Source organism: Orbicella faveolata, unplaced genomic scaffold, assembly GCF_042242905.1.
Source record: "Orbicella faveolata isolate gen_17 unplaced genomic scaffold, um_ofav_v1 contig_48, whole genome shotgun sequence".
NCBI classification, from domain to species: Eukaryota; Metazoa; Cnidaria; class Anthozoa; order Scleractinia; family Merulinidae; genus Orbicella; species Orbicella faveolata.
Genome location: NW_028301578.1, coordinates 4,207,826 through 4,232,500, shown reverse-complemented (window position 1 = coordinate 4,232,500; position 24,675 = coordinate 4,207,826). Strand labels below are relative to the sequence as shown.

At 39.7% G+C, this 24,675-nt stretch overlaps 2 protein-coding genes and 1 pseudogene across 4 annotated transcripts in view; 2 read left to right on the top strand and 1 right to left on the bottom strand.

Annotated features, from left to right (window-relative positions):
• The window catches only part of LOC149096071 (substance-P receptor-like), a 103,450-nt gene extending 94,394 nt beyond the window's left edge, over nt 1-9,056 (top strand). For 2 of the 3 annotated variants that reach the window (XM_089280773.1, XM_089280772.1), the window contains exon 2: nt 6,319-9,056. In XM_089280773.1, the coding sequence (XP_089136899.1) occupies nt 6,322-7,308 (987 nt within the window). In that variant the 5' untranslated portion in view covers nt 6,319-6,321 and the 3' untranslated portion in view covers nt 7,309-9,056. Of the gene's footprint in view, nt 1-1,974; nt 4,071-6,318 lie in introns of those variants that run through there. The other variant, XM_089280774.1, reaches the window with a different exon arrangement.
• An 11,749-nt stretch (nt 9,057-20,805) lies between these two features.
• Nucleotides 20,806-22,601, top strand: LOC149096070 (uncharacterized; annotated as a pseudogene).
• A 242-nt stretch (nt 22,602-22,843) lies between these two features.
• Nucleotides 22,844-23,991, bottom strand: LOC149096069 (uncharacterized). Its single transcript, XM_089281410.1, has one exon. It carries the CDS (start codon nt 23,876-23,878, stop codon nt 22,937-22,939), a length of 942 nt encoding a protein of 313 aa, XP_089137536.1. The 5' UTR covers nt 23,879-23,991; the 3' UTR covers nt 22,844-22,936.
• Nucleotides 23,992-24,675: the final 684 nt, after the last annotated feature.

The following is a 24,675-nucleotide window of genomic DNA, read 5'->3' as shown; positions in this document are numbered from 1 at the left end:
CACGAAGTGTGGCATTTTTCTGAAACGAGGAAAGGTCTCTTTAAAGACTATGTGAATACATGGTTAAAGATTAAAGAGGAGGCAAGCGGCTGGCCAGCTCATGTAGGCGATGATCCCATCAAACAGCAAGAACATCTGAGATCCTACAAAGCGAAAGAGGGCATCGAACTCAACCGCAACAACATTGAAAAGAATCCCGGCAAACGTAGCCTTGCAAAAATGATGTTAAATTCCATGTGGAGGAAGTTTGGCCAGCGCACCAACAAAACTCAAATCAAAGAGTTCGGAGATCCTATGAGGTTCAGTGCATTCCATGAAAGTGATGCAAATGACATTTGCTACGTGAGTTTATTGTCTGAAGACATCGTTGAAATTCACTATAAACTGAAATCGAATGACGAACCTGTCTCACCAAACCTCAACATTTTCATCGCTTGTTTCACGACATGTTGGGCTCGACTTCGTTTGTATGCAGCTCTGGACATGCTACAAGAACGAGTACAGTACACAGACACCGACAGCGTTATTTTTTCCAGTTTACCTCATGAAAACAATCCTCCCCTTGACGACTTTCTCGGTGATTTCAAGGACGAGTTGGGAGAAGACGACTTCATCACTGAATTTGCGTCCGCGGGACCGAAAAATTATGGTTACCTCACGAAGAAAGAAAAAGAAGAATGCAAAGTGAGGGGAATCTCTTTAAACACTGAAGGTAGCAAGCAGTTAAATTATCAAGTGTTGCGGCAAAATGTTTTAGACGAAATTCAACGCCCTCTCGAGAAAACGCGACAAACTGATATTTACAAGCCTTATCACATCGTCCGAAACTCCAAAGAGTACTCACTGACAACAATCTCTCAGACGAAAAAGTACCAGCTTGTGTACGAAAAACGAGTGATAGATCCCTACACCTTCAAAACATATCCCTATGGCTATGAAAGAATAACAAATGAGGACGTGGACATGATTGCACTGTAGTTTCATTCATAAGGTGAGCGCAATCCACTAGGGAGTTGCACACCGCTCTGTCCTGTAATTTTAGGGAAACATTTGATATTAAAGTTAATGGTTAACTTTAAAATTGCGTGATTACTCTGTTTATCTTAGAAACCAGGCTTTTTACTCGGTCAACACGGAAACGGGGGGCGGGGGGCGGGGCTTCTGGTTACCATGGATACGTCAAACTCGAGAAAACAATAGAACTCCTTTCCATAACAATACTTTTTCATTTGCATCACACTACCTGTCAAATTCGTACTGGACTAGCCCATACCACTACTCATAATGAAACGGGTTTTGTCTGCGAATGAGTCACCTACTCATTTGTAACCGGAGGACATACTGAATTTGAACATCACTAGGTAATATTTGCACTGGTGTTAGGCCTACTTCACACTAGCGACATAACTGCGTATTCGCTTTATGTCGGTAATACGAACATCGACGTATAAAGGCATAATGAAAATATCCTTATGTTGTTTTGTTCATGCTGTTCACACTACAAACATAACGAGGTAACGTCCTTCTTATGTCGTTATGTTTATGCCGTTATGTAGACTTGCTACCAGTCGGCCTTCGCTTAATTAGTCATCGCCCTGGAGCGAAGCGAGAGACAGATCTTTGAGCGACGAAGTCGCTGATTGAACAATAACTAATGGCAGTTTGAAAAGATAATTTGCATATTGTTAGTTACACGCACTCATCGGGTCTTCTCTGACATCCATTTCTCTTCTGATCTGATTAGCAAAAAGTATTTTATCTAAAAACAATGCGTTATTGGCAGGTTACACCGGGGAATTTTCAATTATCTGAAGGGTTCGCAGCTAAAGCTTCTGAACTATGTAAACAGCTACGAATAGCTTTGAGATAACCAGCAAGCAAGATCAATTGTTTCTAGGACCTTTTAGCCTTTCTCGAAACGGATCGGTAATACGGCAGCCCAGAAGGGTCACCAACCATTTTTATTTTTTTTAATGTTTGTTTTAAGTTTTGGTTTTTGTTCTTTAACTTTGGTTTTGTTTTGTTTTTGTTTTTAATTATTTTTTCGTTTCTTAAAGCTTTGTTTTGTCTTGTTTTTTTTTTTGTCTTTGTCTCTCATTGTCGTCTTCGTTTTTTTTTTTTTTTTTTTTTTTCTGTTCAAAAAAAGAATAAAACGCAAACAAAAATCAAAAACAAAAACGAAAACAAAAATGCAAAAGGTTAAGGGAGTGTAGTCCATCGATCATGCTTTGCTGGCAGTATCCATGACCTGACCGTTGTGTTTTGCTCGTCAAGCGTAATCATGCATCGGTTACTATAATCTCTACTACTACTTTATTGCTTGTTTACTTGTCTCGGGAGAAGAATATAGCAAGTACGAAGGTCACAAAGATTGCAAGGAAAGTCAAGGATTTTTTCTTCATCTTCTTTTTCTTCTTACTCTTTGGGTTTTAATATTGTGTGAACAGTTCGTTAACTTGTAAAAAGCTGTTGAAAGGTCGTTGTATAAATAAAAGCATATCATTTTCAGAGCTCTCAAGCCTCACGCAAACGAATGTAATCTTATGCTCTCAAAGCGAACTAATTATTTCAAGGAGCCCGCAAGAGTAGCCTTATTTGTGTTGAAAGTCTGGCTACGGCCCTAACTTCTACTGACTTCAAAAGCAACGAAGGAATTATTTTCACACTCTACGATGATGGTTTCGTTGTTTGCGTGTTCTGTGTTTTATTGTTTGAGGTTTTCGTGTTTGAGTGTGATATAAACTCGACAAATGTAGAGACATATTTCATGTGAGCTCCTTTTGGCGAAGGGAAAATATTAGAAGGGACCCAAAAAAACAAAAATGAAAACAAAAAAAGAAACACAAACATTAAAAAAATTAAAATGGTTGGTGACCCTTGTGAGCTGCCGTATTACGAATCATGAAGCATGCTACGTTACTTGAATGTTTTGGATGTAAGAGAGCCAGGTAAAAATAATTGCCAACCGGCGGTTTGCGGCACTTTTATTTGAATTCTTAGCGGGGTTGCTAAAAGGTTGTTAAGAAGTACTCGAACTAGACTTGACGTTTTCAGGAATAGCCCCAGTTTACTTAGGAAACAATTAATTCGTGTTTGATGTCTAACCTAAAGGAATGCTTCACAGTTCAACTACAAGAACGTGATACCGAAAACATCTGGATCATTCTCAACTATGTAAACACAGACATCAAGAGGTTTTAACCTCGGCTATTATATGTAACCACTCTAGCTTGAAATGTGTTACTAGTATACTTTAAGGGTAGTGAATATAGCCAAAAGAATGATGAAATAATAACAGCAAACAGTAACAGTAGTTTGCTTTAGGTGACCACGGTCAGTAAAGGAGAGGCTTTTTGCCGGAATACAAAACCAACTTTCCTAAACTGGCATATTAAAGTATCATGGTAGGTGGATTGACAGTGTTTGGAAATCGCGCTCTTACGCTGGCGCTTTAAAAGAAAAGCACATCAACCTATACATTTTCTGAAAGCTTAATAGTTATAGACTACAATCATTTCTCTTAAATTTTCTAAGAAGTTATTGTCGCAGTGATATTAAAAGAAATACCCAAAACCACGGTTTGGCTTAAACTAGTTCGCTTCCGCACGTAAATTATCAGAGCGGCGCAATTAACATCGGGGGTCGGCGATTTTTCAGATATGGGTTGGGTTTTTCTCTACACCCTTAAAGTTTGATATTCTCAATGCGGACGTTTCCTTCTACTGAAGCGAAATTACACAAAGCCCGACACTCTTTTTCGAAGAAGGTATCCTGAAACATACCTGCCAATTTTCAGCCAATTCCGTCGGAAGACGCCCGTAAACGAAGTAAAAATGTTCGTCCTTATATGCAGTTTTATTTTATGGAGAAAAAGACGAAAAACCTTTTATGACATTGGTATGATTAGCTGTTAAAAATCCCCTCTACACTGACAGATGCCGGCATGGGTCAGTTTACCATAACAATGGGTTATGACAACGTGAAATAAACAGATGTCTACAATTCTGGCGCGGAAACCCGTCGCAGTAAAATCGTTCGAGAAGCAACAAACTACTAGGAGCTTTATACAGGTTTGTATTGTAAGTGCCGTCGATCGGCGACATTGGTATTATGTTGCTCAAGCTTAGGCTTCTTCGTTCTCCAGACAGTTTTTGAAACCATGCCTCGTGAAGCCAAAAAGAGGAAATCTCGAGGTCCACATAGTCTACATCTACATCTGCGCTTGACTCCTCTCTCGTTGTTGAAGTTTCGGAATCGCGTCCGTTCTCCAGCAATTTCGTGCGACTAGCACTTGTTGTAGTTTGTCCTTCAGCTTCATTGGAGGGACTAGCGTCCTCGAGTTCCTTCAACCACTCTTCTTGGTTACACTGCGGACAGTGCGACTCCCCCGGGGGGGGGCACAGCCATATATGGGCTATATAGGTATGTGCCGCTGTGAAGGGTATGGTTTTCAAGTAGTTTACTTTAGGATAGGGTATATAAATCAGAGCGTTTAGGTCTAGAATAGGGAAATTTTTTTCAAAAAACTGAGAAGTTGTTTGAAGATTTTATCTAGACTAAGGAAACCAGGAATTTCCACTACAAAATATCAAAAAAAATCAACAAATCGGCAAGTTTAAATCTACGCAAATCAGCCTCAACAGTGTCGATAGCTGGGGGGATATAGGGAGTTTACTCTAGTATAGGGTAGCAAAATTCAGCTGAACTAGTTCTGGTATAGGCTAAGGGTTCCAGGGTCCCAGCGGCACATCCCCACCCAGAAATTCCCAAAGTACTACCCCCCCCCCCCCCCGGGCTGCGACCCACGGTCGCTCAGAGCCAAAGATCTTGTTCTACCAGATTCTGGCCTCTTCGGTTTTCTTACGTTTTCGTCCTAACATAAAGAAAATTTGACAAGAACGAAAGCTAACTTGGTATGAAACAACCAATTTGAGAACCGTTCACGTATTACTTTACACGTGACAACTGGCGGTGAAGTTTAATTAGAGGGCTCCGTAATGGGTTAATGAGATTTCCCTTTATCATAAAAAGTAAAAAAGCTTTTTTTTCTCCATTCTTTTTGCAAAATATTTATCTCAGACTTCTTAATTTGAACAGCACAAAAAAAAAAACAAAACAAAAAAAAAGAAAAAGAGAGAGATTTTCGCATTTTTCGTAAAAATCCACTTACCATTATACCTTAAGGACGTTCGCGCCATTTTTTTCTGCGCATCCTTACCGCACGCGCAAATTCACACGCCACGTCATGCATCGATGCGCGCGCTAAGTAATAATATAAACAATGACAGGGCAGATGACCATTGCTATAGCTTTGCCTGGATGTTTAACGATCTTGAACGTTCGGTGACCCCATTTGTCTTGTGGTGGATCATTTTCTCTACCGATTTTCCACGTTTGGCGAAAACATGAAGAAAATCTATCAATTAGAAGTTTGAATTTCTTGCAAAATGCACCATTGAATTTCGTTATTTTAAGCTATTCATTTATCTGTACGGCGGTTTCAAACGCCTCCGGGAAAGGGAAATCAGTGGCTACATCCATATCTACGAATTAATGACAGTTCCACTTTGATTTTAGTTTATCGATCAGTCGTGGCAGAGTTTGGACCAAGAACAGTACTGTTAGCTGCGCTTCTGTCTCGTTATTCGAAATAATTTGTAACATTTTCGTCGCAGCCCGTTAAAAGGCCTTTCATCACACTTCACATCTCTTTACTTAGCATAGACTTTCGAAAGACAGTGAATTATATTCAGATGGAACGTACTGGAACGTTTAAAGAGCTTGCGAGACCTAGTGATTGGTGAATGTTTAACTCCTTGGCTGTGATACTGAAGGAGGTATTTGCTTTCAAAAACTACAGAAAATCTGGGTGGTAAATGCTCTAATGAACCAAAGTACTCTGTAAAATATTAATTATTTAAAACCTTCTCAAACAAAAACTTATTTAATACATCGGTTCAACTTACTGCTAATCATGTCATGTACTTCCAATATTCAGAAATGATATCTTTGTAGCTTGGTCAGAAACTGGTGCACTTATGCTAATCAGGCTAACATTGTAAACAATATTCCTGGAAGCGAGCGGAAATGAAACGAGGATCCTGTGGTAAGAAGGTGAATAACCACCCCCTCCCACCATCACCGTCCACCTGTGTCGTAGAGAGTAGTAAACATCCACCACCACTGGGATTAAGTAAAAACTCGCAAAATTTCAAAACCACCGTAAAAATTACTTTTTTGTGTTTTCGACCTTAAAACGTTTAGTTTTAAGAGGTTCTTTCGCTATGAGAACATTTTTTGTTTTGTTTTAATTCACAGAACATGACAGACCATGACACCATCGTACTGTCTCTGACCGTACTTTATGCGATAACAATGCTCGTTGCTTTGGTTGGTAACACACTGCTGATCTACATCGTGTGGAAGAAACCAGGAACAAGAAATCTGACAAGTTTCATGTTTGTTAACATGGCGGTGGCTGATTTGATGGTTGTTGTGTTTCAGATGCCTGTCAGCATTACTCACTTTTATGTCTTTGGAAGCTCTGAGTTTCTTCGGGTTTTTGCCTGCAAGTTTCTCTACTATGCTGTTTATGTTTCGACGATCGCCTCCATTTTCTGCCTTACTGTAATAGCATTTGATCGATACTTTGCTGTTGTGCTCCCTTTCCGGCGAAGCATTTGGTTCAGGAAGCCTAAGATCATTACGCCAATTATTTGGATCTCATCCATGGCCTTGATGTCAATCGTACCAGTTGCTTTCAAGCTCATCGGAGGCAAGTGTCGAATTGAAAAATCTCTAATTTTGCCCTTCTATGCTTACTTTTTTGCTGTCGGCTTCCTCCTGCCCCTCGCTGTCATCTCAGTTCTGTACACCCAAGTTGCTCGAAAACTGTGGTTCCATGAAGTGCCTGTGGATCATAACGTAAGTGAAAATCAACGAGAACAGGAAATCCCTAAGAAGAAAGTCATCCGAATGCTCATCATTATTGTGGTGGTGTTTGCACTCTGCTGGCTTCCAGTGCACGTCTATCAGATGGACGAAGGTGTGAGCATGGGCGTGAGTGGGCTTGGAGCGATGTGGGATCCTTATGTAATTATCTATATTTGCTACTGGTTCAGCCAGGCTAACAGCGCCATAAACCCGTGGTTGTATATTGGTCTGAACGGAAAGATGAAAGCAGCTTTCAAAAACATGATCCTATGCCGCCACGAGGAAATCACTGGTCGAGGACAAGTGACCTTAACCACCACCAGAAGAAGCAGAGGGAGTTCCACACTGAAATCCGTGTTGGAAGCCAGAGTGTAAATAACAGTTCGTTCTTCACTCCAAGGGAGTTGCACAAAGAACGCTTTGCTATAACCCAAAATGTAAATAATAGTTTGTTTTTCAACCCAAGCGAGTTCTACAAAGAACTACACGCTGGAAACGAAAATGTAAGTTATATAGTTTGTCCTTCATCCAAAGTGGGTTCTTCCAAGAACTCCTAGGTGGAAGCTTAAGTGTAAATACCAGTGCCCGTTTGTTCTTGACGAATTTGCTTTAATCTTATTTCATTACTAATAACGCTCCTTACCATAAATACTCACTGTGATTGGGTGCTGTTAAGTTTATGTCGAATTTGTCGATAGCAGTATCTTAAGTCTCGCGCTAAAGCAAGTGCGGTACACACCTGATATGGCATGTACCCTCATTCGTTTACAGTTTTTCATTACCAGTAGTTTGACCAGTGTCATTTGCAAGAGATTAGTCTCTTAGTTGAAAAACGTTTTAATAAGGAAGGGTGCTCCAGGAGCGCTACCCAGCGAAGCATTTGACTATCCTAACTGGACGCTCTAAGAGCGTTTACTCGGACTTCGTACCACAGTATATCAAATCGTACTTTTCGAAAACGCGTATTGGACACAATAAAAGGAAATTAAAGAATCAGGATTTTTTAGCACAAGAGTTCAGCTTAGATATTTACTATTCAAGTTGCTTCGTTGAGTATCCTCATCCTATTGCAAGTTGTGAGTTTAAACCATTTTGGTTTAAGAATGAAGCACAGCTGTCTACGCATTGATGGAGAAGTTGTCTGCAAAGAATTTTCGAGGTCTTTTTATAATCTATGGCGATTACTATGTACATGCTAGCAGAAATTGTACGAAGTTTGTTTAGTTGTCATGGCGATCCGAGTAAATTGTGCAGCTGAACATCTTTGCCGTGTTGCGATTTTAAACCCTTTTCAAGAGTTATATCTCCTTTGGAGAGCGAATAATCCCGTTCGAGAGAGCCAAAACGAATCATGATAAACTCCTTTGCGAAAACAATAGTCCTGTGACTAGGCTTAAATTGCATTGCACATAATTTGCATAAACTATGTCATCCAGTCAGAAATAAAGCTAAAACCAAGCATGACACGCTCGCACACCTTTTCCCGCCTTTTAAGTCGGCTACGTGTCTTGGCTTTGAGTTTTAATTGGTTCACTGGAGCGACTACTTTAGTTTTGTTTTTTTTACGACATTGGAAGAAAAACTACAAATAGTCTTAATCCGTGTGTCATGTAGCTTGTTTTCAAAAGCTTTCGTTTTAGTTAAATGTCAAATAAAATACTAGAATAGTCAGTGCAAGTAAATGCCTAATTTTGTAATTACAAGTGACGGTTTTTGCACATCTGATCTTGATAAGCATAGATTTTTACGATATTATTTCTCCGTTTTCTCCTAAGTTTTGGTGTCGATCGAAAATGTAAATCAAAGAATCAAAACAGTGTTTGACCACATTTTCAAACGCCTCGAAGTTCGTCAAAAATACTCCGCTGTGCATCTATTTTAACTCTTCTTTTGCATGATTGGTGTTTGGATATGTGGTCAGATGCGGCCTTTTTTGTCTGGTATATTGCATGTTGTTTATAGGTGCTGATGACATGATGTGCATAACGGATTAAAAATAAAAACATGGTTTATCCCTACGACAACCACCAACTTTTCTGATTCCAACTGCGACTGTGCTTACGTGCGCTCAGGCAGTTTTAATATGTGTTGATAATGGATATTAAAACAACTAAATAAATGGCTATCGTTTCCTGCGAATTTACTGTGTGTACCCTCGTGTGCTCCAGGAGGCGTTTCACATGCATTCTGCTAAGCGAGCTGCAAACGCCTCCGTATCCTGAAGGTGATATGGGAATATGACTTATAGAAGGTTCGCCAGCTTCCGATACTGAAAGAAATCTCGAAAGACATCCACATTAAATCTTTCGCAGACCAAGTGACAGCTGTAGATGCCTTGTAATCGAAAGCCGCCATTTTCAGTGCCGAACAACTCATTTCAGGAATCTCTACGGCTGAACGGAACGTTATTGCCGCTTCTGACATATTCGAATTCGATCTTAACTTTCCGGAATTGAACTTAACTTCACCACTTTCTTTCTTAGATACATACGGTATCTCAAGTTGTGTATGAAGTACATCGGTGCATCACCGGCCAACAAAATGCTTGTTGACAGATGTCATTTTTTCGTCTGACGCCAAGAGAGCTAAGAAGTGAAACCTACGAAAAAAAGAGTTAAATAATTCGAAACAAAGCAATTTTTTGTCACTAAAAACTTGTGTAAAGCTTGAATAATCGAATTTCACTCGCTGTATTTTCTAAATCAAAAAGGATTCATAAGCGATGGTTCTTCCAAAATAGCAACTTACAAATTCAATGTACTGTTTGTATCTATTTTGTCGACAACGTGATAAACACGATTTGGTCATGCTCAACTTCTTTGAACGTTTTAAATGTAATTAAATGGCCTACTGGTGATTTGCCTCAGACATTGCTACTGGGAATATCAATGTTCAAAATCATGACAGTATTTGCTCCGAGTGTCCATTCCTGGGTTCTCAGTGAATGCAAGGTCATGTAAAAGGGAAAAAATCAAAAATAACAAAAATATCAAAAATAATCAGCCATAAATGATTGAACAATAACATCCAAGAGTAAGCTAGAGTAGTAAATTTCTGTTTAAGATAACAACTCAAGACAGGCAGTGATCATGATTATCATAGCGAAAATTCACTGTAAATGCATGAGATGGTATCTTTCATGGACCAGTATTCAATGCAGGATCCAAAAATTCTGAACATCGGCCAATTAATAAACGGATGACATACCCTCTACAAAAACAAATTAACAAGAAAACATTAAGATATAAAGGGAACAAAGCAAGCCATAAAAATATGCACTTATCGTGATAAAAGAGGGTAGAAACCGGTAAAAATCACACCATCAACTCCCGCGAACATCTAACAAATCCAACAAAAGCCCCCAACTTCAAGTCAGACTTTGACCGTTAAAACGGCGGGGCCCGCCCATTTCTTAAAGTGCTACTATCGAACTAAAGTTTCACGTAAAAATAATCCACGATACTGATCCTTGTTCTTGAGGCCTTATGCGCCCCTTAGCATGAAGTAGTTGGGTACGGTGAGGGTGACTGATCCTAGCTTCCCCGCAAACGACCAAAAGAATATCCATATCAAGCGAGTGTGATAAACAAACGTTTTGAACATAGCATGATTTCTATTGACTAGTTCTGATGTAAAAAAAAAAACAAACAAAAAGAAAAGCTTACCCGCAATTGAGAATTGGTAAATGACTGGCCTAGACATCACACTAGAAGCTCCTAGAAAATTTTCGTTTCATTCTCATAATGAGAAATCGGTCGAGACTGACAACTATCAACTTGCGACAAAAAATGTATCCGCCATTGTTCCGGCTGAGACGACATATGATTAATCCCTCTACTACATTAGACACCTACAAACTGCAAACATGAAAAGCTCAGAAACTTGACGTTCGTCCGTTGGAGAGAAAATCCGAGCCCGCAACCCGCCCCAAACTCTCTCTTCCGATCGCTCTCTGTCAAATCTTGTTGCATGCTAATCTGACCAAATTTCGTCTTGCGTTCCCTGTGTCTCACCCAAGCGAGAATATTCGAGATTTTCGTGAGTGGTTCAGATTTTGTGCTCCCCCACCCTCGAAGATTTTATTTGCAAGGACGAATGACGTCCAACAGTGATTTGTGGCAAAGAACCAACCAGATGCCTGATGATGCTGAGATCTTGAAGAGACGTTGGAGATGGATAGGCCGCATTCTCCGCAAACCCCTAACCAGCATCACGAGGCAAGCTGTGTCTCGGAACCCTTGGAGCAAGAGGAAGGGTGGACGACCACGGAACTCGCGGTGTTGGAAACTTGAAGCAGACATCAGGAGACTGGGGGCTGAGCTGGAGTCAGCTCGAGAGGAACGCCCAGGACAGAGACCTCTGGAGAACTCTTGTAGGTGGCCCATGCCCCTGGAGGGTGTGACGCAAGCCAGGCGCGCGTCTATTTTCAAAGTAAGCAGCGTAAAGGTCAAGACAAAAGTGGTGGCTTTTGGCAATTAAGGAATTAAAAATGAGTGATAGTGATAATCGATGACAGTTCATGATAGTTAGCGGCGGTTGTCAGGTGCCGTTTAGCCAGGACTTAAGAACACTTAAATAATCGCACCAATTTCTTGTCCAACTCCAGTCGCATGCGCGTCTCTCGTAGATCGACGTTCTTCACGTGCAGTGCTCTCGTGCCTCGTTCCTCTTTAATCAATTTCCATCCGGTTAGAAGGTAAACAAACCCACTATTGACTCTCGTATACAACTATACGACTATGCAGTTTCTTCTTGCTTTGTTTGCACTGTTTCATTTGGAGTATCCTTACTGTATCCTTTATGTCTGACCAAAGCATTACTACAGTGGAACCTCGATTTAACGAATCTCTATTTAACGAAGTCCTCGATATAACGAGCGATATTTTATGTACCGGCCAAAGTTACAGTAAAATGTATGGAATAGAACCTCGATTTAACGGATTCGTTGATATAACGAACATAATCCGGAAACCCAAACGTAAAATCTACCTCGATGTAACGAATTACAATGTTCCCTTGTTTACATAGACAATTTTCTGTATAACCTTTATGTTTCAACATTTTTAAATCGCTACTCTGAAAGTGTCGCTCTTTTGTAAACAAAAGCTGCGCGTCTGCTCAAAAGTGAAAATAATTGATACTGAAAGTCACCATGCTTCATGAATTGCATTTCAAAACGGGGCACTTCTGGGTGACGAAAATTGCATTGAATTGCGTGACAGAAGTCACCTGTGTTACAAATCAATCATTAGCTATGACCTCGATATAACGAACATTTTGGTCGTTTCCCCTCAAATTCGTTATATCGAGGTTTTCGATATAAAGAACCCCCGATTTAACGAACAAATTTGGCCGGTCCCCAGCGACTTCGTTAAAACGAAGGTTCCACTGTACACCCAGTGCAAGAGTAAACCACTCCAAAATTTTAATGATTCAAATAATGTAATTTATTTGAAAGAATCCTGCTTTCAAAATTTCGTAAAGAATGACTCAAGATTAACCCCCAAAAATGTTCCACAATATTTATTAGTTTTGCTTTGTTTGTTTGTTTGTTTGTTTGTTTTCTTTTTTTGTTGTTTTTTGAGAAATGCAAATCTGACGGACCTGATAATCTTCGGAGGAGGTCTAAGCGGAATGTAGTGTTTCCAACAAATTCATCAATAAAGTGCGCCGTTTGTGACTATTCTTCGGAATTAGTTCCAGTAGCGCTGGTTTCATAATTTATGAACGAAGCCAAAGTCATAAATAATTCCTGCTATTTTTACCAAACAAAACGTTCTCTAAATACAATAGAAGATTTAATTCAAAGTTCTGTTTTTACTTTGACAAATGATGTGTATAATTTATGCTACGTAATTTCGATCAGGGTGCAAGCCAAACTAAAGCAGCGCAGAAAATGAATGCTCATCAGTGAAATTAAATCGTGACCTTGTTAAGGCGAAACAATGAACAAGATAGCACCTGGGTTATTCATTCTTCAAGTGATATTTACGCTGGCAGAATTCTCGCCGTACCGAGGCCTGTGCAATAGGGTTCGGAACTTTGAAAATCACATTAAGGGTAAGAAGTTCCATTTTACTTTTTCTTCCTTTATACAGCCTGAGGGAAAACAACGTTAAAATTTGCTACAGGGGACATTTCTGCAGGATAGAGCTTAAATACAGAACTTTATGTCGGATCCACTTTCTAGCATATTCTAGCCTAACAACGATGTTTGAGTGGAAAAAAAAAAATCAATGAACTGAAAAATATTTGTTCGCGAATTTGGTCAAATTCTAACTTCCGTTGTTTTAATAACTTCTTTGCTGGGAAAAAAATCTGTCTTGGCTTGAAATATTCAAACTACGATTCCCAATATTTCAACAACGAAATTAAACGAAAAATAAACGTGTATTCACACAATCGTTGGCGTGCTCGATACAAATATACACGAAGAGCGAAATACGGATTACGAATAAGATAGAGATCAATGGAAAATTCTGTTAGACAGTTTTAAATTAGTTCCGAAGCTTTTACAAATTTGTCCAAAAAATATATAAATTTCTAAATTCTAGGCAAACACATACAAAATATTAGTATATAAATTTAGTAATTTTAATTAATGTTGTTTTGGTTTCCAACTGGATGGAACAAATAACTTCAACCTTAGCCGACAAAACTGGAGTCACACACGGCTAGGTGGTTAATCACATTAACGAGATAACTTGCAACAGGTGTGAATAATTTCTCAACGGAGTTTACGTTAGAACTACTCTTGCTTATTATAAACTATTCATGCTTTAGCGGCATAAATTGGTTAGCTGGTTGTAGTTGTCACTCAAGAGATACTCAACATTCCTGTTTTGCTCAAAACCCATTCATGAAACAAATTAGGTTCCAGAGTTTGCTTCTTACTCATGCTGGTTTTCAAACTAATATTCACAAAACAAGCTGACATATAACAAATGCTATTATTTGTATACTTCATTTGGCAGGAATATTTCAGCACAGGCCGCTAACAGGCCGGGGGAGGGGGGGGGGGGGGGCGTGGCATCTACACATCTGACCGTTTTCCAAAAACCTGCCCGCTATATTTTGGTGCAAAGTCTTAACACGGTTTTCATAAATTCGGTCATATATTGACACAGAATGTCTGAAATGATCATGGAATACTCTAGTTTGACTCCTGATGTTTTATAAATATCGACAGTAATTAGACACGCTCATTTTCCGGCCTTTCTGGATCATCCAGTGTCATTCCGTTGAAGTATATGTCTGGATTTATGAAAAAATTGTTAAATAAATCATGCGCTATTTTCTTTTTTTTCATTCTTTTTTTCTGTTTTTTGCTTTCCCTGTGGCAGCAGCTTGTAAATCTTACCTAGCTTGAAATGAAGAGAACTTCTTGCTGCATGTTTTATTTGTTTGTTTGTTTGTTTTTTTTTTCATTATTTATCGCCACCACCCCCCCCCCCCCCCTATTTTTAATAGGTGTTAAGTTTAACACAGGCTACACTCGTCTGAATTTTATTTCAGTTCGCGCGGTGACTCTGAGGAGGAGTCGACCGATTAGCGCTCTATAACTGCTGTGTAAAGGAAGTCTGCATGCCCGAGGACATCATTACGTCCAATGAAGGTGCAAAACAGACGATTTGCTAGTAAGCGTCGTCCATTATCGTACATGAAAAGGCCCTGAGATGTATAGACGGGACGTCATTTAGCCCCGTAATAGTAGGCCGTTTGCACTTTGGCGATATTAGGCACCTTAAGCAACAGACGTTTTCGTTCACGACGGCGACGTGACGACCGATAAGAAACTGGGGCTAGAACGGCTTCATGTTTTACTAAGAGATGTAAAATCATTGCGAAAAATAACGAAAGAATTTAAGTTCATAAATTTTGCCTGCTTTGAAATGTCAAATGTAAAGAACAAAAATTATTTTACGTGTAAAACGTGTATTGCTAAAGCAATTAATTGTGATTTTTAACCAAAGCTTGTATCACCGCTCATTGAGAAAAAACAGGTGTATTTTTAGACTGCCAAAATTACACAAACACCTTGTTGTGCTAAACATAGATTTTATTGCTAAACATAGATTTGAACAAAATGTTAGCTCACTGCGTTTTTCATTCGACACATTGATCGGCCGCTCAAATACAGGAGTTTTGCCAGCTCTTTTGATAAAAAAATCGTAAACAGCATTCTATTTGCGAAGGATGCAATAATCTTGTATGTACAAGAAATAAAATCCAGGCGAGACAATTTGGTGGCGCGAAGTTTGTCAGCTCTTGTAAACATTAAAAAAATACATGTACACACTGTTCGAATATAAAATTCATCGAGTCGATTAAAAAAGCCTCTATGTTTAACGAAATACCAAGACGAGGGGATTGCCAAAATAAAATCAATGTTATTTCAAGCCATAGCAATCTACCGATTATACGTTGAGAAAATCTGAAAAAACTAATGATACTAAGCGGCATTGCGTTGGATGACAGCAACCTCTTCGCTGAAGGCTAGTTTGACATGCGAAAAACAATTTTTCAGTTAAGAAAAAATGAGTCCAGGAATACTTCCAGAACATTGTTTTAAGCATAAAGGCAATCATTATGCAACTTTAGCATGGTTCGCACCAAAATAGCACAAAAGTAAGCTAAAAGGGATGAAAACAAAAGATTAAGTACTCACGTTTTCGTCGCGATGTTAAACCCCACGTTCTTACGTTCTCGACCTCATGGCAACGTCAAGTCATAACGTGTTGTACATGCGCAGTGAAGTCTCGAAAGAAATGTCACGTTTCCGGTTGCCGTCGTCAGGTCGGCGACATCTGTTGCTTAAGGTGCCTAATGTTGTGCTTACTTCACGAGGTCTACTGTAATTATGCAGGTTATGTCCTTGCTGGTCACGTGATTTCTAAGTCCCAGGTCCCCACGCGTATCGACTGCGCGTTGGAATGCCTGAGTAGCCTGCGGTGTGTTTGGTACAACCACGAGGAAGGAAACAAAGAACTCCATGAATGTGAACTGAACCGTGAAAAAAAAAGATTGCAAGTCCGCTAATTTGACGGGGAAAGCTGGTTACTCCTACTATGGGACAAGAAGAAACGTAAGTAATTCTTGTCCTTACAGGGAAATTCTCTTGAACGCAACTTTATACTATTGAGCTAATACTATTATACTGGGCCTGAGCAATCAGCCTTCCAGGTCAGCGGGTGGATGCTGGTGGCCATGGCAACAACGTTAACCATGACCCAGCAAGCTCTCTTCAATTCACAGGTTAGTTACAGTTTCGGAATTTCTAATCCTGTGAAATCCGCCAGTAATTGCAGTTACTTCGCTTCAGTCAACCGTCCTTTTACACCTAGCTGATCTAGAAATCTAATCAGCATTATGCAAGCTATTTTCTTCTATAATTTGTTCCTTCTCATGAGCTCATTGGTTGAAATCACTGAATCCCTTACACTTCTGCACGCTTCTTTACTTGGCATTTCATACATTGCAAACGCTTGTCACTGATCAAAAGTTAAACCTCATCAATCATTGAAAATCTTCGTCATCATTTCTAGGTACCCAGTGCCTGTGCTTCATTGGCTTGCATAAATAACGGAACGTGTGAAGATTCTTGCATGGAGGGATCTGGGTACAAATGTGTTTGTGTTGACGGGAGAATGGGCGACAAATGTCAGAACCGGACCAGTAAGTAAAAGAAATATCCTGCTTAGCTTTTCCCATGGGTTTGTTGATCCAAGCTAAGTTAATTAATCTTATTTAGCCTTGGCTCTGTTGTCGTTCGTGAGCCTCGGGGGATATAATTTAAAAACCCAACAAGAAGCTATTCCTCAGAAAGAAATAGTGTTTCATTTCCGGAGAGATATTCAAAGTCTGAGAAAGGCTGGGGTTTTGATATCTTGTGCATGAGAAGTCCTGGAGTGGGGGGGGGGGGGGGGGGGGGGAATACGTGCTAATGCGTCGCTTTGCGCCGCACTGATCTGCTCTGTTGCCAAAGCCTGGGTTTTTCGTCCAGGTGAGGTTTCGTACTGAACCTATTGTAAAAGTGCAAGGGCTTATTAATTTATGTTGCCTACACATGTACCAGTTATTACAGTCAACGCGTTTCGAAATGTATTTACTTGTGATACTTCTCTTAAACTCTGCCCTAGGGGAGGGGGGGGGGTGCTTCCTTGTATCGGCTATATAGGTATGTCCAGCGTCAGAGGGACATGTGTTTTTTTAAGACATTTTAGTCAGAAGCAGAGTATCGATTTTGGTCATTTTGGTCTTAGACTGGGTATGGTTTTTGCACTCTAGTCTTGAATGAGGTATGATTTTTAGAAGAAGCTGCTTTTTTCATCATTATCGATAAGACCAGCAACTAAAGCCATTAACAATACCTTTAACATCATTCTGAACTAGAGAAGTACGGCAGGCCTGAAACAGGGTGTTAATTTAAGGGTCAGGCCATATATAGGTTAAAAAAATCGCAGACTTTGGTCTTAAATAGAGTAAGAGCTTTGGGAAGCGGGTTGCCCAGCCCCGCCAAATTTGTCAGAAATTCAAAGTATTGTGTGTCAGGCTAAATAAAGCTAAGAGGCAAAAGGATTTGACGCATAATTTTTCCATTTCTGTGCCGGGCAGGCCTTGATTCGAATGGATGCGGCACTCTACGTTTCGTTGTCATTGACGCGGTGTATTTTTCTTTTCAAAAAGGACGCCTCATGTGTGACGACAGTTGTGCAATTATTCCTCCACTTTCGGTTGAATATTATGAAGCTAAAATACAAATGCTATTGGTGTTTTCATGGAAACCAGCTCTTGAAATGCCGCGGTATGTCGAAATAGAAATTTACTTATTTTTAAAAGTGCGCTCTAAGAAGTAAAGCTACTGGAATTGTGACGGAAAATTCGAGAAATTCAACTAAATCTGGAAAATGTCGACACCTACGATATGAAGAAATCCTAAAAAAGCCATATTGTGCCTAATTTGCAATATACCAACGTTAATTCAATAAATTGCAATATGAGGAATTAGTTACCTTCCACAATATATCGTATCTGTCGTATCGTCCAAACGCTCCAAGTGCGTGATCTTTTCCCGTAAACAGCCACAGAAACGGGGCGGGATTGTTATTCCTGACAAGTGTTCTGATTGACCAAAATTATGTCGCCGTAGTTTTGATCTTAATCACATTTAAATCAAGCACGGAAACAGATATCTTCGTTTCTCTATAATACATCGTTTCAGTAAGACTTAGGAACATTTAAGTCGCCAATTATATCTACCTGCATGACATTTTAATTTCCTTTTCTTTCCGTGCCAAGAAATAAAATTTAGTTTCGAGAAGTTATTTTTGCTGAACATGTTTACCTTGTGAATAACAAGCGTTTACCCTGATAACATTCACACTCACTACGTCAATAAATCATGCACTCTGAAACGGAAAACAGTACCATTTCTTTGTTGAACTACGCAAAACTAACTGCTTCCATCGGCTTAAAATATCGCATTGGTGGACAAATCGCGTGGTGTGGCGGTGCTTCTACTTCGAAAATATATTTCTTTTTCGCTATCACTCTCAAGTCCAGTTCGCAGTTTTCTTGTGAAAGATAGTACCGAGAAACGAGAGTTTCACTGAAATGTTGCAAATGACACATTTTGTTGCGATGCACCCAGTTCTGGCTGAAATCTTGCCCGCCGTATTTACATTAAAAATTACGAACTTTACTTTGATTGGATATTACTTCCACTTTGTAAATAGTTCACCCCTGAACTGAAAACAATGCCGTTTCGTTTGAATGTTTCTGAGGAAACGAAACAACAACAAGTTATTTTTGTTGAACATGTTTACCTTGTGAATTACAAGCGTAACTGGCTGATAACATTCACACCCACTATGTCAATAAATCCTCTGAAATAGAAAACAGCACCATTTTTTCGGTGAACTAAACAAAACGAACGGCTTTCATCGGCTTAAAATATCGTATTAGTGGACAAATCGCCCTCCAAAATAAACTTCCTTTCCACTATTACTATCCGAACTGAAGTCCAGTGTGTAGTTTTCTTGTGTATTTTAATACCGAGAAACGAGAGTTTCAGTCGTAATTCCCCATTTTCGAATAAAGCAGCAACTGAAATGTTCGCAACGCCACATTTTGTTGCGATGACCAAATTTCCAACGTATTTACATTAACAATAGAGAGTATAAGCATAACGTTTATATCAGACGGCAAACGGCAAAGATTACCTCTGATTTTTTATTCTTTTCGTCTAATCCTTAAATAAACCACACAGAAATACAAAAATGTCTCCTACTATTCACCGCAAATACAAATATTTTTACTCTACTGCACAGACAGCTAAAGACGGATTCATTTTTGTCGTTTGACGTAACGTCATGCTTAATCTCACTAATTACGAACTTTACTCTGATTGGATATTACAAATCACTATGTAAATAGTTCACCACTGAACCGAAAACAATACCGTTACATTTCTGAGAAAAAGAAACAAAAAGGCTTTCGCACCTCCTCGTCAAAAATATACTTGAACGAGAGATTTTGAAACTAATGCGCTTTGAACATGCTATACCCGTTTCGTGTACTTCAGCTCGAGGAAACCCTGCCCTTCTATGTCCTTTTATATACAACCAGCCTGAAAAAGGACCCCTTTCGGGCGGAGCTTCCCCCTCCTCCCCCCCCCCCCCCCCCCCGTGTAGTCAGTCCTTTATAGGGAGTATTCTCCACCCCCGAAAATACTGAAGCACTTCAAGTACTTCGTATAAGCAGGACAAGCAAGGGTAATGAGCCATAATTTTTGCACTTAACTACAGCAAAATCACCATAAGATGTGTTATTTAAAAAACTGCCGTAAAAGGATAGCATAAATTTGATTTAGAGGCTATTTCGTAATCGTTGGCAATTACTGCTAAGTGCTCATATTCACAAATGAACTTAGGCACAGCCCAAGATTACGAAGTTCTATTCCCCGAAGAAAGCACCACAGGTTATATCGAGAGTGAAGTTAACAAAGCGTTACAACAATTCACTTTGTGTTTCTGGATGAAGAGTGCTCTTGTCGGGTGGGCAACCATCTTTTCTCACATGACACCTGACGACAAAAGAGATTTGAGGTTGAGGTGTGGTCCGCAAATGTACAAATGTCACCTAACTTTGGTAGAAGACCAAAGGTGAGGCTCATTTTTCGTATGGACAAAAATCATCAGTTTTGATGGTTGCTTAGTGAGGAGGTTTACTCACCAACATACAGTTCTTACAGAACTACCCTCACCCATACGATCACACTAATAGGAACTATAAATCTGTGACTATCCTGTACATGAAACTCTACTTATTTCTAAAATTTAATTTACTTTCGAGCAGTAGTCGAACTTCTCATTGTAAGATAGTCCAACTTCATCTTTTCCTCAGATTGATTTATATGGCTCCTTTAGTGAACAACATGTGACACCATATCTGTGTGAGCTTGGAGAACGTTCAAGGTCTCTGGGATGTACTCGTTGATGGAGCCGTTATGGCTCACGGTGGCGCCTGGAGTCAAGCTCTGAGCGTTCGTCCTGGAAAACTAGTTGTTGGTCAGTCCCAGGGAGTTTACGGCGGAGGATTTACAGTTGGCGAGTCCTTCACAGGAAAAGTGGCATCTTTAAACATATGGAGCACAAAAATGGCCAATCGTGTGATAAAGGAAAAGGCAAAGTCATGCATTCATGATTTAGGGAATGTCGTAGACTGGAGAACATTTCGACATGGCTTTCATGGGAACGCTGAGATCCTTTCACCGCAAACTTGTACTTCTCGCGGTAAGCGAGAATTCCATACAGCAGTGACTGAGAAAAGTGCACGCGTGGTTCAATGATATATATATATCCTATATATAGAGTTCTAAAGCTTTGACGTCACGTTGTCATGGAAGCAGAATTTTCTGTTCTAAACAAACGCGCTCAGCGAGAAAAATGGCGTCGCTTTCAATCGCTTCGTTGATCTCTTTCTTCTTTGAAGAGAAAAAATCCATTGAGCGGGGAGAAAATCATTATAAATCGGATCATATTGAGTCATTCAGTTACCAACAGGGTGTTCTACGCGGAGAGGTCCATGCAAGTATGAAAAAAAAGGTCTACAAAATCACGGTGAGTAGAGCGATCGTTTTTAAACAGTTGCCGAAGTAATATTTGTAGATATTCAGCACGCATCCTCTTGTTTTCTCCTTAAATTTCACAATTCAGCGTTAGTCAGTTTATATTTATTACAACTTCTACGGCTCCTTGAACCAATTAAAGCGTGTAGGCCTTTTTCGTCGGAAAATCGTAAAGCTACGATCGTCTATCAGAGAAGTTACGTTCACCTAGTTTCCTTATGTTGTACTTCTCATCTGAACCCTTTTAGATATACCTAAATGAGCAATTTGACATAAAATCCACGGAGTGTGAATGTCCAAGGGGTAAATTCAAATGCAGCCACGCGGCTGCACTTTTTATCCACGGCATTCACAACCTCAGCCGCACGGACATCGAGTGCCAATGGAGGAAGAGGAAGTCAAACAGCTCCCTGTCACTGCTGGCAGTCGAAGAAATATTTCCCCTGCCAAAGAAGTATGTCGCGATTTCTAGAACTCCTGATGCATTAGATCGGTCTGCACTCTATGAAGACTTGAAAGAGTGTGCTAGGTTCACTGGTCTGTGCTGGCTTATGAGCCCTGAACCAGCACCCGAAGCCAAACTGCCCATTCCAACAATTGAAGAAATTATTTATTCAGACGAGTTTCTTCAAACCAGAGGGTCCCAACAACAGCTGGATTGCTTGCTGCGTAAAGCCAAGGTCGACGAAAGGGATATCGTCTTAGTCAGTGAAATGACTGTGGGCCAGCGAGACAACCCAACCTGCAATCTTGCAAGAAGAGGAGGACTGACTGCAAGCAATTTTGGCTCTGTTTTGCAGGCAAAAAGAGTCACTCCATCCCTTCTGAAACGACTCCTTGGGGAGTATGATTTGTCCCGAGTTAAGGCAGTACAGTGGGGGGTAAACAATGAAACAGAAGCTCTCAGAGCATTTACAAGGTTAACTGGAAAGACTGTCTTGGAAACTGGAATATGGCTGGATGCTTCCGGAATTATTGCTGCCTCCCCTGATGGCCTAGTGGATGAAGATTCTGTTTAGGAAGCAAAGTGTCCCTACACGGAAAGAAACATGACAATTGAAGAGGCAGTCAACACCTCTCCCAATTTCTGCTCGGAGAAAACTGAAGGTGGCCAATATGCTTTGAAGAAAGAACATGTTTATTGGCATCAAATTCAAGGGGAGATGTACTTCTCTCGCCGGAAGTTTTTTTTATTTTGTTATCTGGACAGCTAAAGATGTGGTAGTTTTAAAAATAGCAAGGGATGAAACCTGGAGTGAAAACATTCCAAAGCTTATGCAGTTTTATTTTGATCACCTCTTCCCAAAGGTTGTTGAGGGACAGTTATAACCTTACATGATTGTCATCTATAATAATAATATAAAGAATTTGGGCTTTATGTATTTCCTTGGGGTAATCCCATTAGAAAAGATTGGGAATGCTTGTCGGGCAATTGAAATTGAACCCCTAAAAGAGCACAATCTGAGGAAGTCCTGCAGAGCCAGGGCATTTGGATACTTTGTTGTGCAAACTTATTTTTGAAAGTTCCCCCCCCCCCCCCTTTCCCCGACCTTACCTCAAGGTCTGAATCTTTCACTGTCTTAGTGTAGATAATTTAAAATTAAAATTTAATTTGTAATATAAACACCTGACCCACTTAAAGTGCACTTATTCATGATTATTCATTGGGTGTCATAAGGGTGGGTGAGGGTGTAAGGGTGCACTCCGTATACACCAGCCAGAAGACTATTTTTAAGTTAGTGTTAACCCTCATTGTGCGGGTGAAGATATACATAATGTAAATCCACTAATGATTGCAGATTTATTTCACTCCAAATAACCAATGTATTTTACCTAGTTAATACTTAATTCCATTTCAACAATAAATATTTATTATTAATCAAATTCATAACCCTCACATCCCTCCTTGATGAGAAGAAACGGTAAATTGACTAGTGATGCACACAATTGAAATATGACGTCTGCATGACAACGCAAATATGAGGGTATAAAACTTAAGATCTTAAAGTCCTTAAGCCTAGCATTTACCCGCTCAACATGAATTCTGCATTTTGCTATGGCTTTTGTTGCCCTTGCTTCACTCTCGGTGAATGCACCATTGTTTAAAAAAGGTGGTATATTTACAGAAACACCATTTGGTATAAGATCCTGTATAACAAAACCCTTGTCTGCCAGGACCATATCTCCAGCAGTTACGTGGTTTAGCAATCCTGATTGCTGCACAATTGCCTTGTCGGATGTCGACCCTGGATAAAGTTTACTTACATAAGTAATAACACCATTTGGGGCTACACCCACAATAACCTTGAAGGAATGCATTCCCCTATAGTTAGAATAGGTAGCATTTGGCTGGTTCATTAGCTCAGGTGTGGCAATCTCAATATTTGTACAGTCTATTACAACTCTACAAGAACCAAATTGACTAAAAGATGATGGGGCAGACAACTTGTTCTTATCCCTACTTGGAATTGATGTCATGAGGTCATTAAATAAAATTGAGTGCAGTACATGAATGAAGGTTATTACAATATTTGCTATTGTGGATACACTGCAATTAAATAACTGTGCAAGGTGAAGGTTTGTATAATTTTGTCTTACTTTCATCAAGGTAATAAATATTTGGTCTTCAAAAGTAATTGATTCAACTTTCCAACCAGCAAAGTAATTGATGGCCTGTTTGAACCTGCATGTATAATTAACAACAATATGAAAAACTTCCTTTGTTGGAAGCCCAGTCTCCATCTTTAAACCATTTTCATCAATTGCTGACACTGTGTAATGTTTTTGCAAGTAGTCATTTTTTTCTTTAAGGTCCATTAGGTCCCTTTCTGCTTGTTGCAGTTCTGCTTCCAGGATAAGTTCTCTTGTTGTTGATGGTCTCTCCAAAATTTCCCCAGTGTCTTCTTGACTCCTTCTTTACTGGCTCGATTTTTTTCTTCTTTTTTGGCTTTCCTTCTTCTGCAGCGAAGAGTTTGTCTTGATTTCTCTTGAAAATTTCAGGACCATTGCTTTTATTTCCATCTCTGAAATGGCAACTGCAGACTCGGGCGTGTTTTCCTGGCTCTCTATCTTGTCTCCTGTAGCGGAAAGAGGATTATTTTAGCTGCATATTTTGAAAAGAAACCACCTTCTTTTAAAATAAAAGAAAATACAAATACTGTGGGCATTGGTAAACGTATAAAGCTGGATTATTACAAGCAACTACAACCAAACCTGTAGTATCTAATATTAATTTCAAGCGAGTCAAACGTTAATTCTCCTCTTCAAGGAAAGACATTTAAAATCTACAGAAAGGCCACCTGACAATTAACCCATAACAAATAGTAAGCAAACTGTATGAACTTCGTAATAAATGTGAGCTTGAACTTAGTTTCATAACAAAGATGGCGACAGTCTATATGCATCAACGCGACTGCGTGCAAACGTACTTTTCTTATAACGTATGTATCATGATCCGGGATAAGTATTTAAACCTCTGACCTTTACTAACCTCAGTAGGCGAACCCATCTTCTGTAATCATCCAGCTTTTTCTCCTTGTTAGGGAATCCGAAAAACCGGCACGTATGGCTTTCCGAGTGATGGTCACACTCGGGCGCGAAGCAATGCACCATTT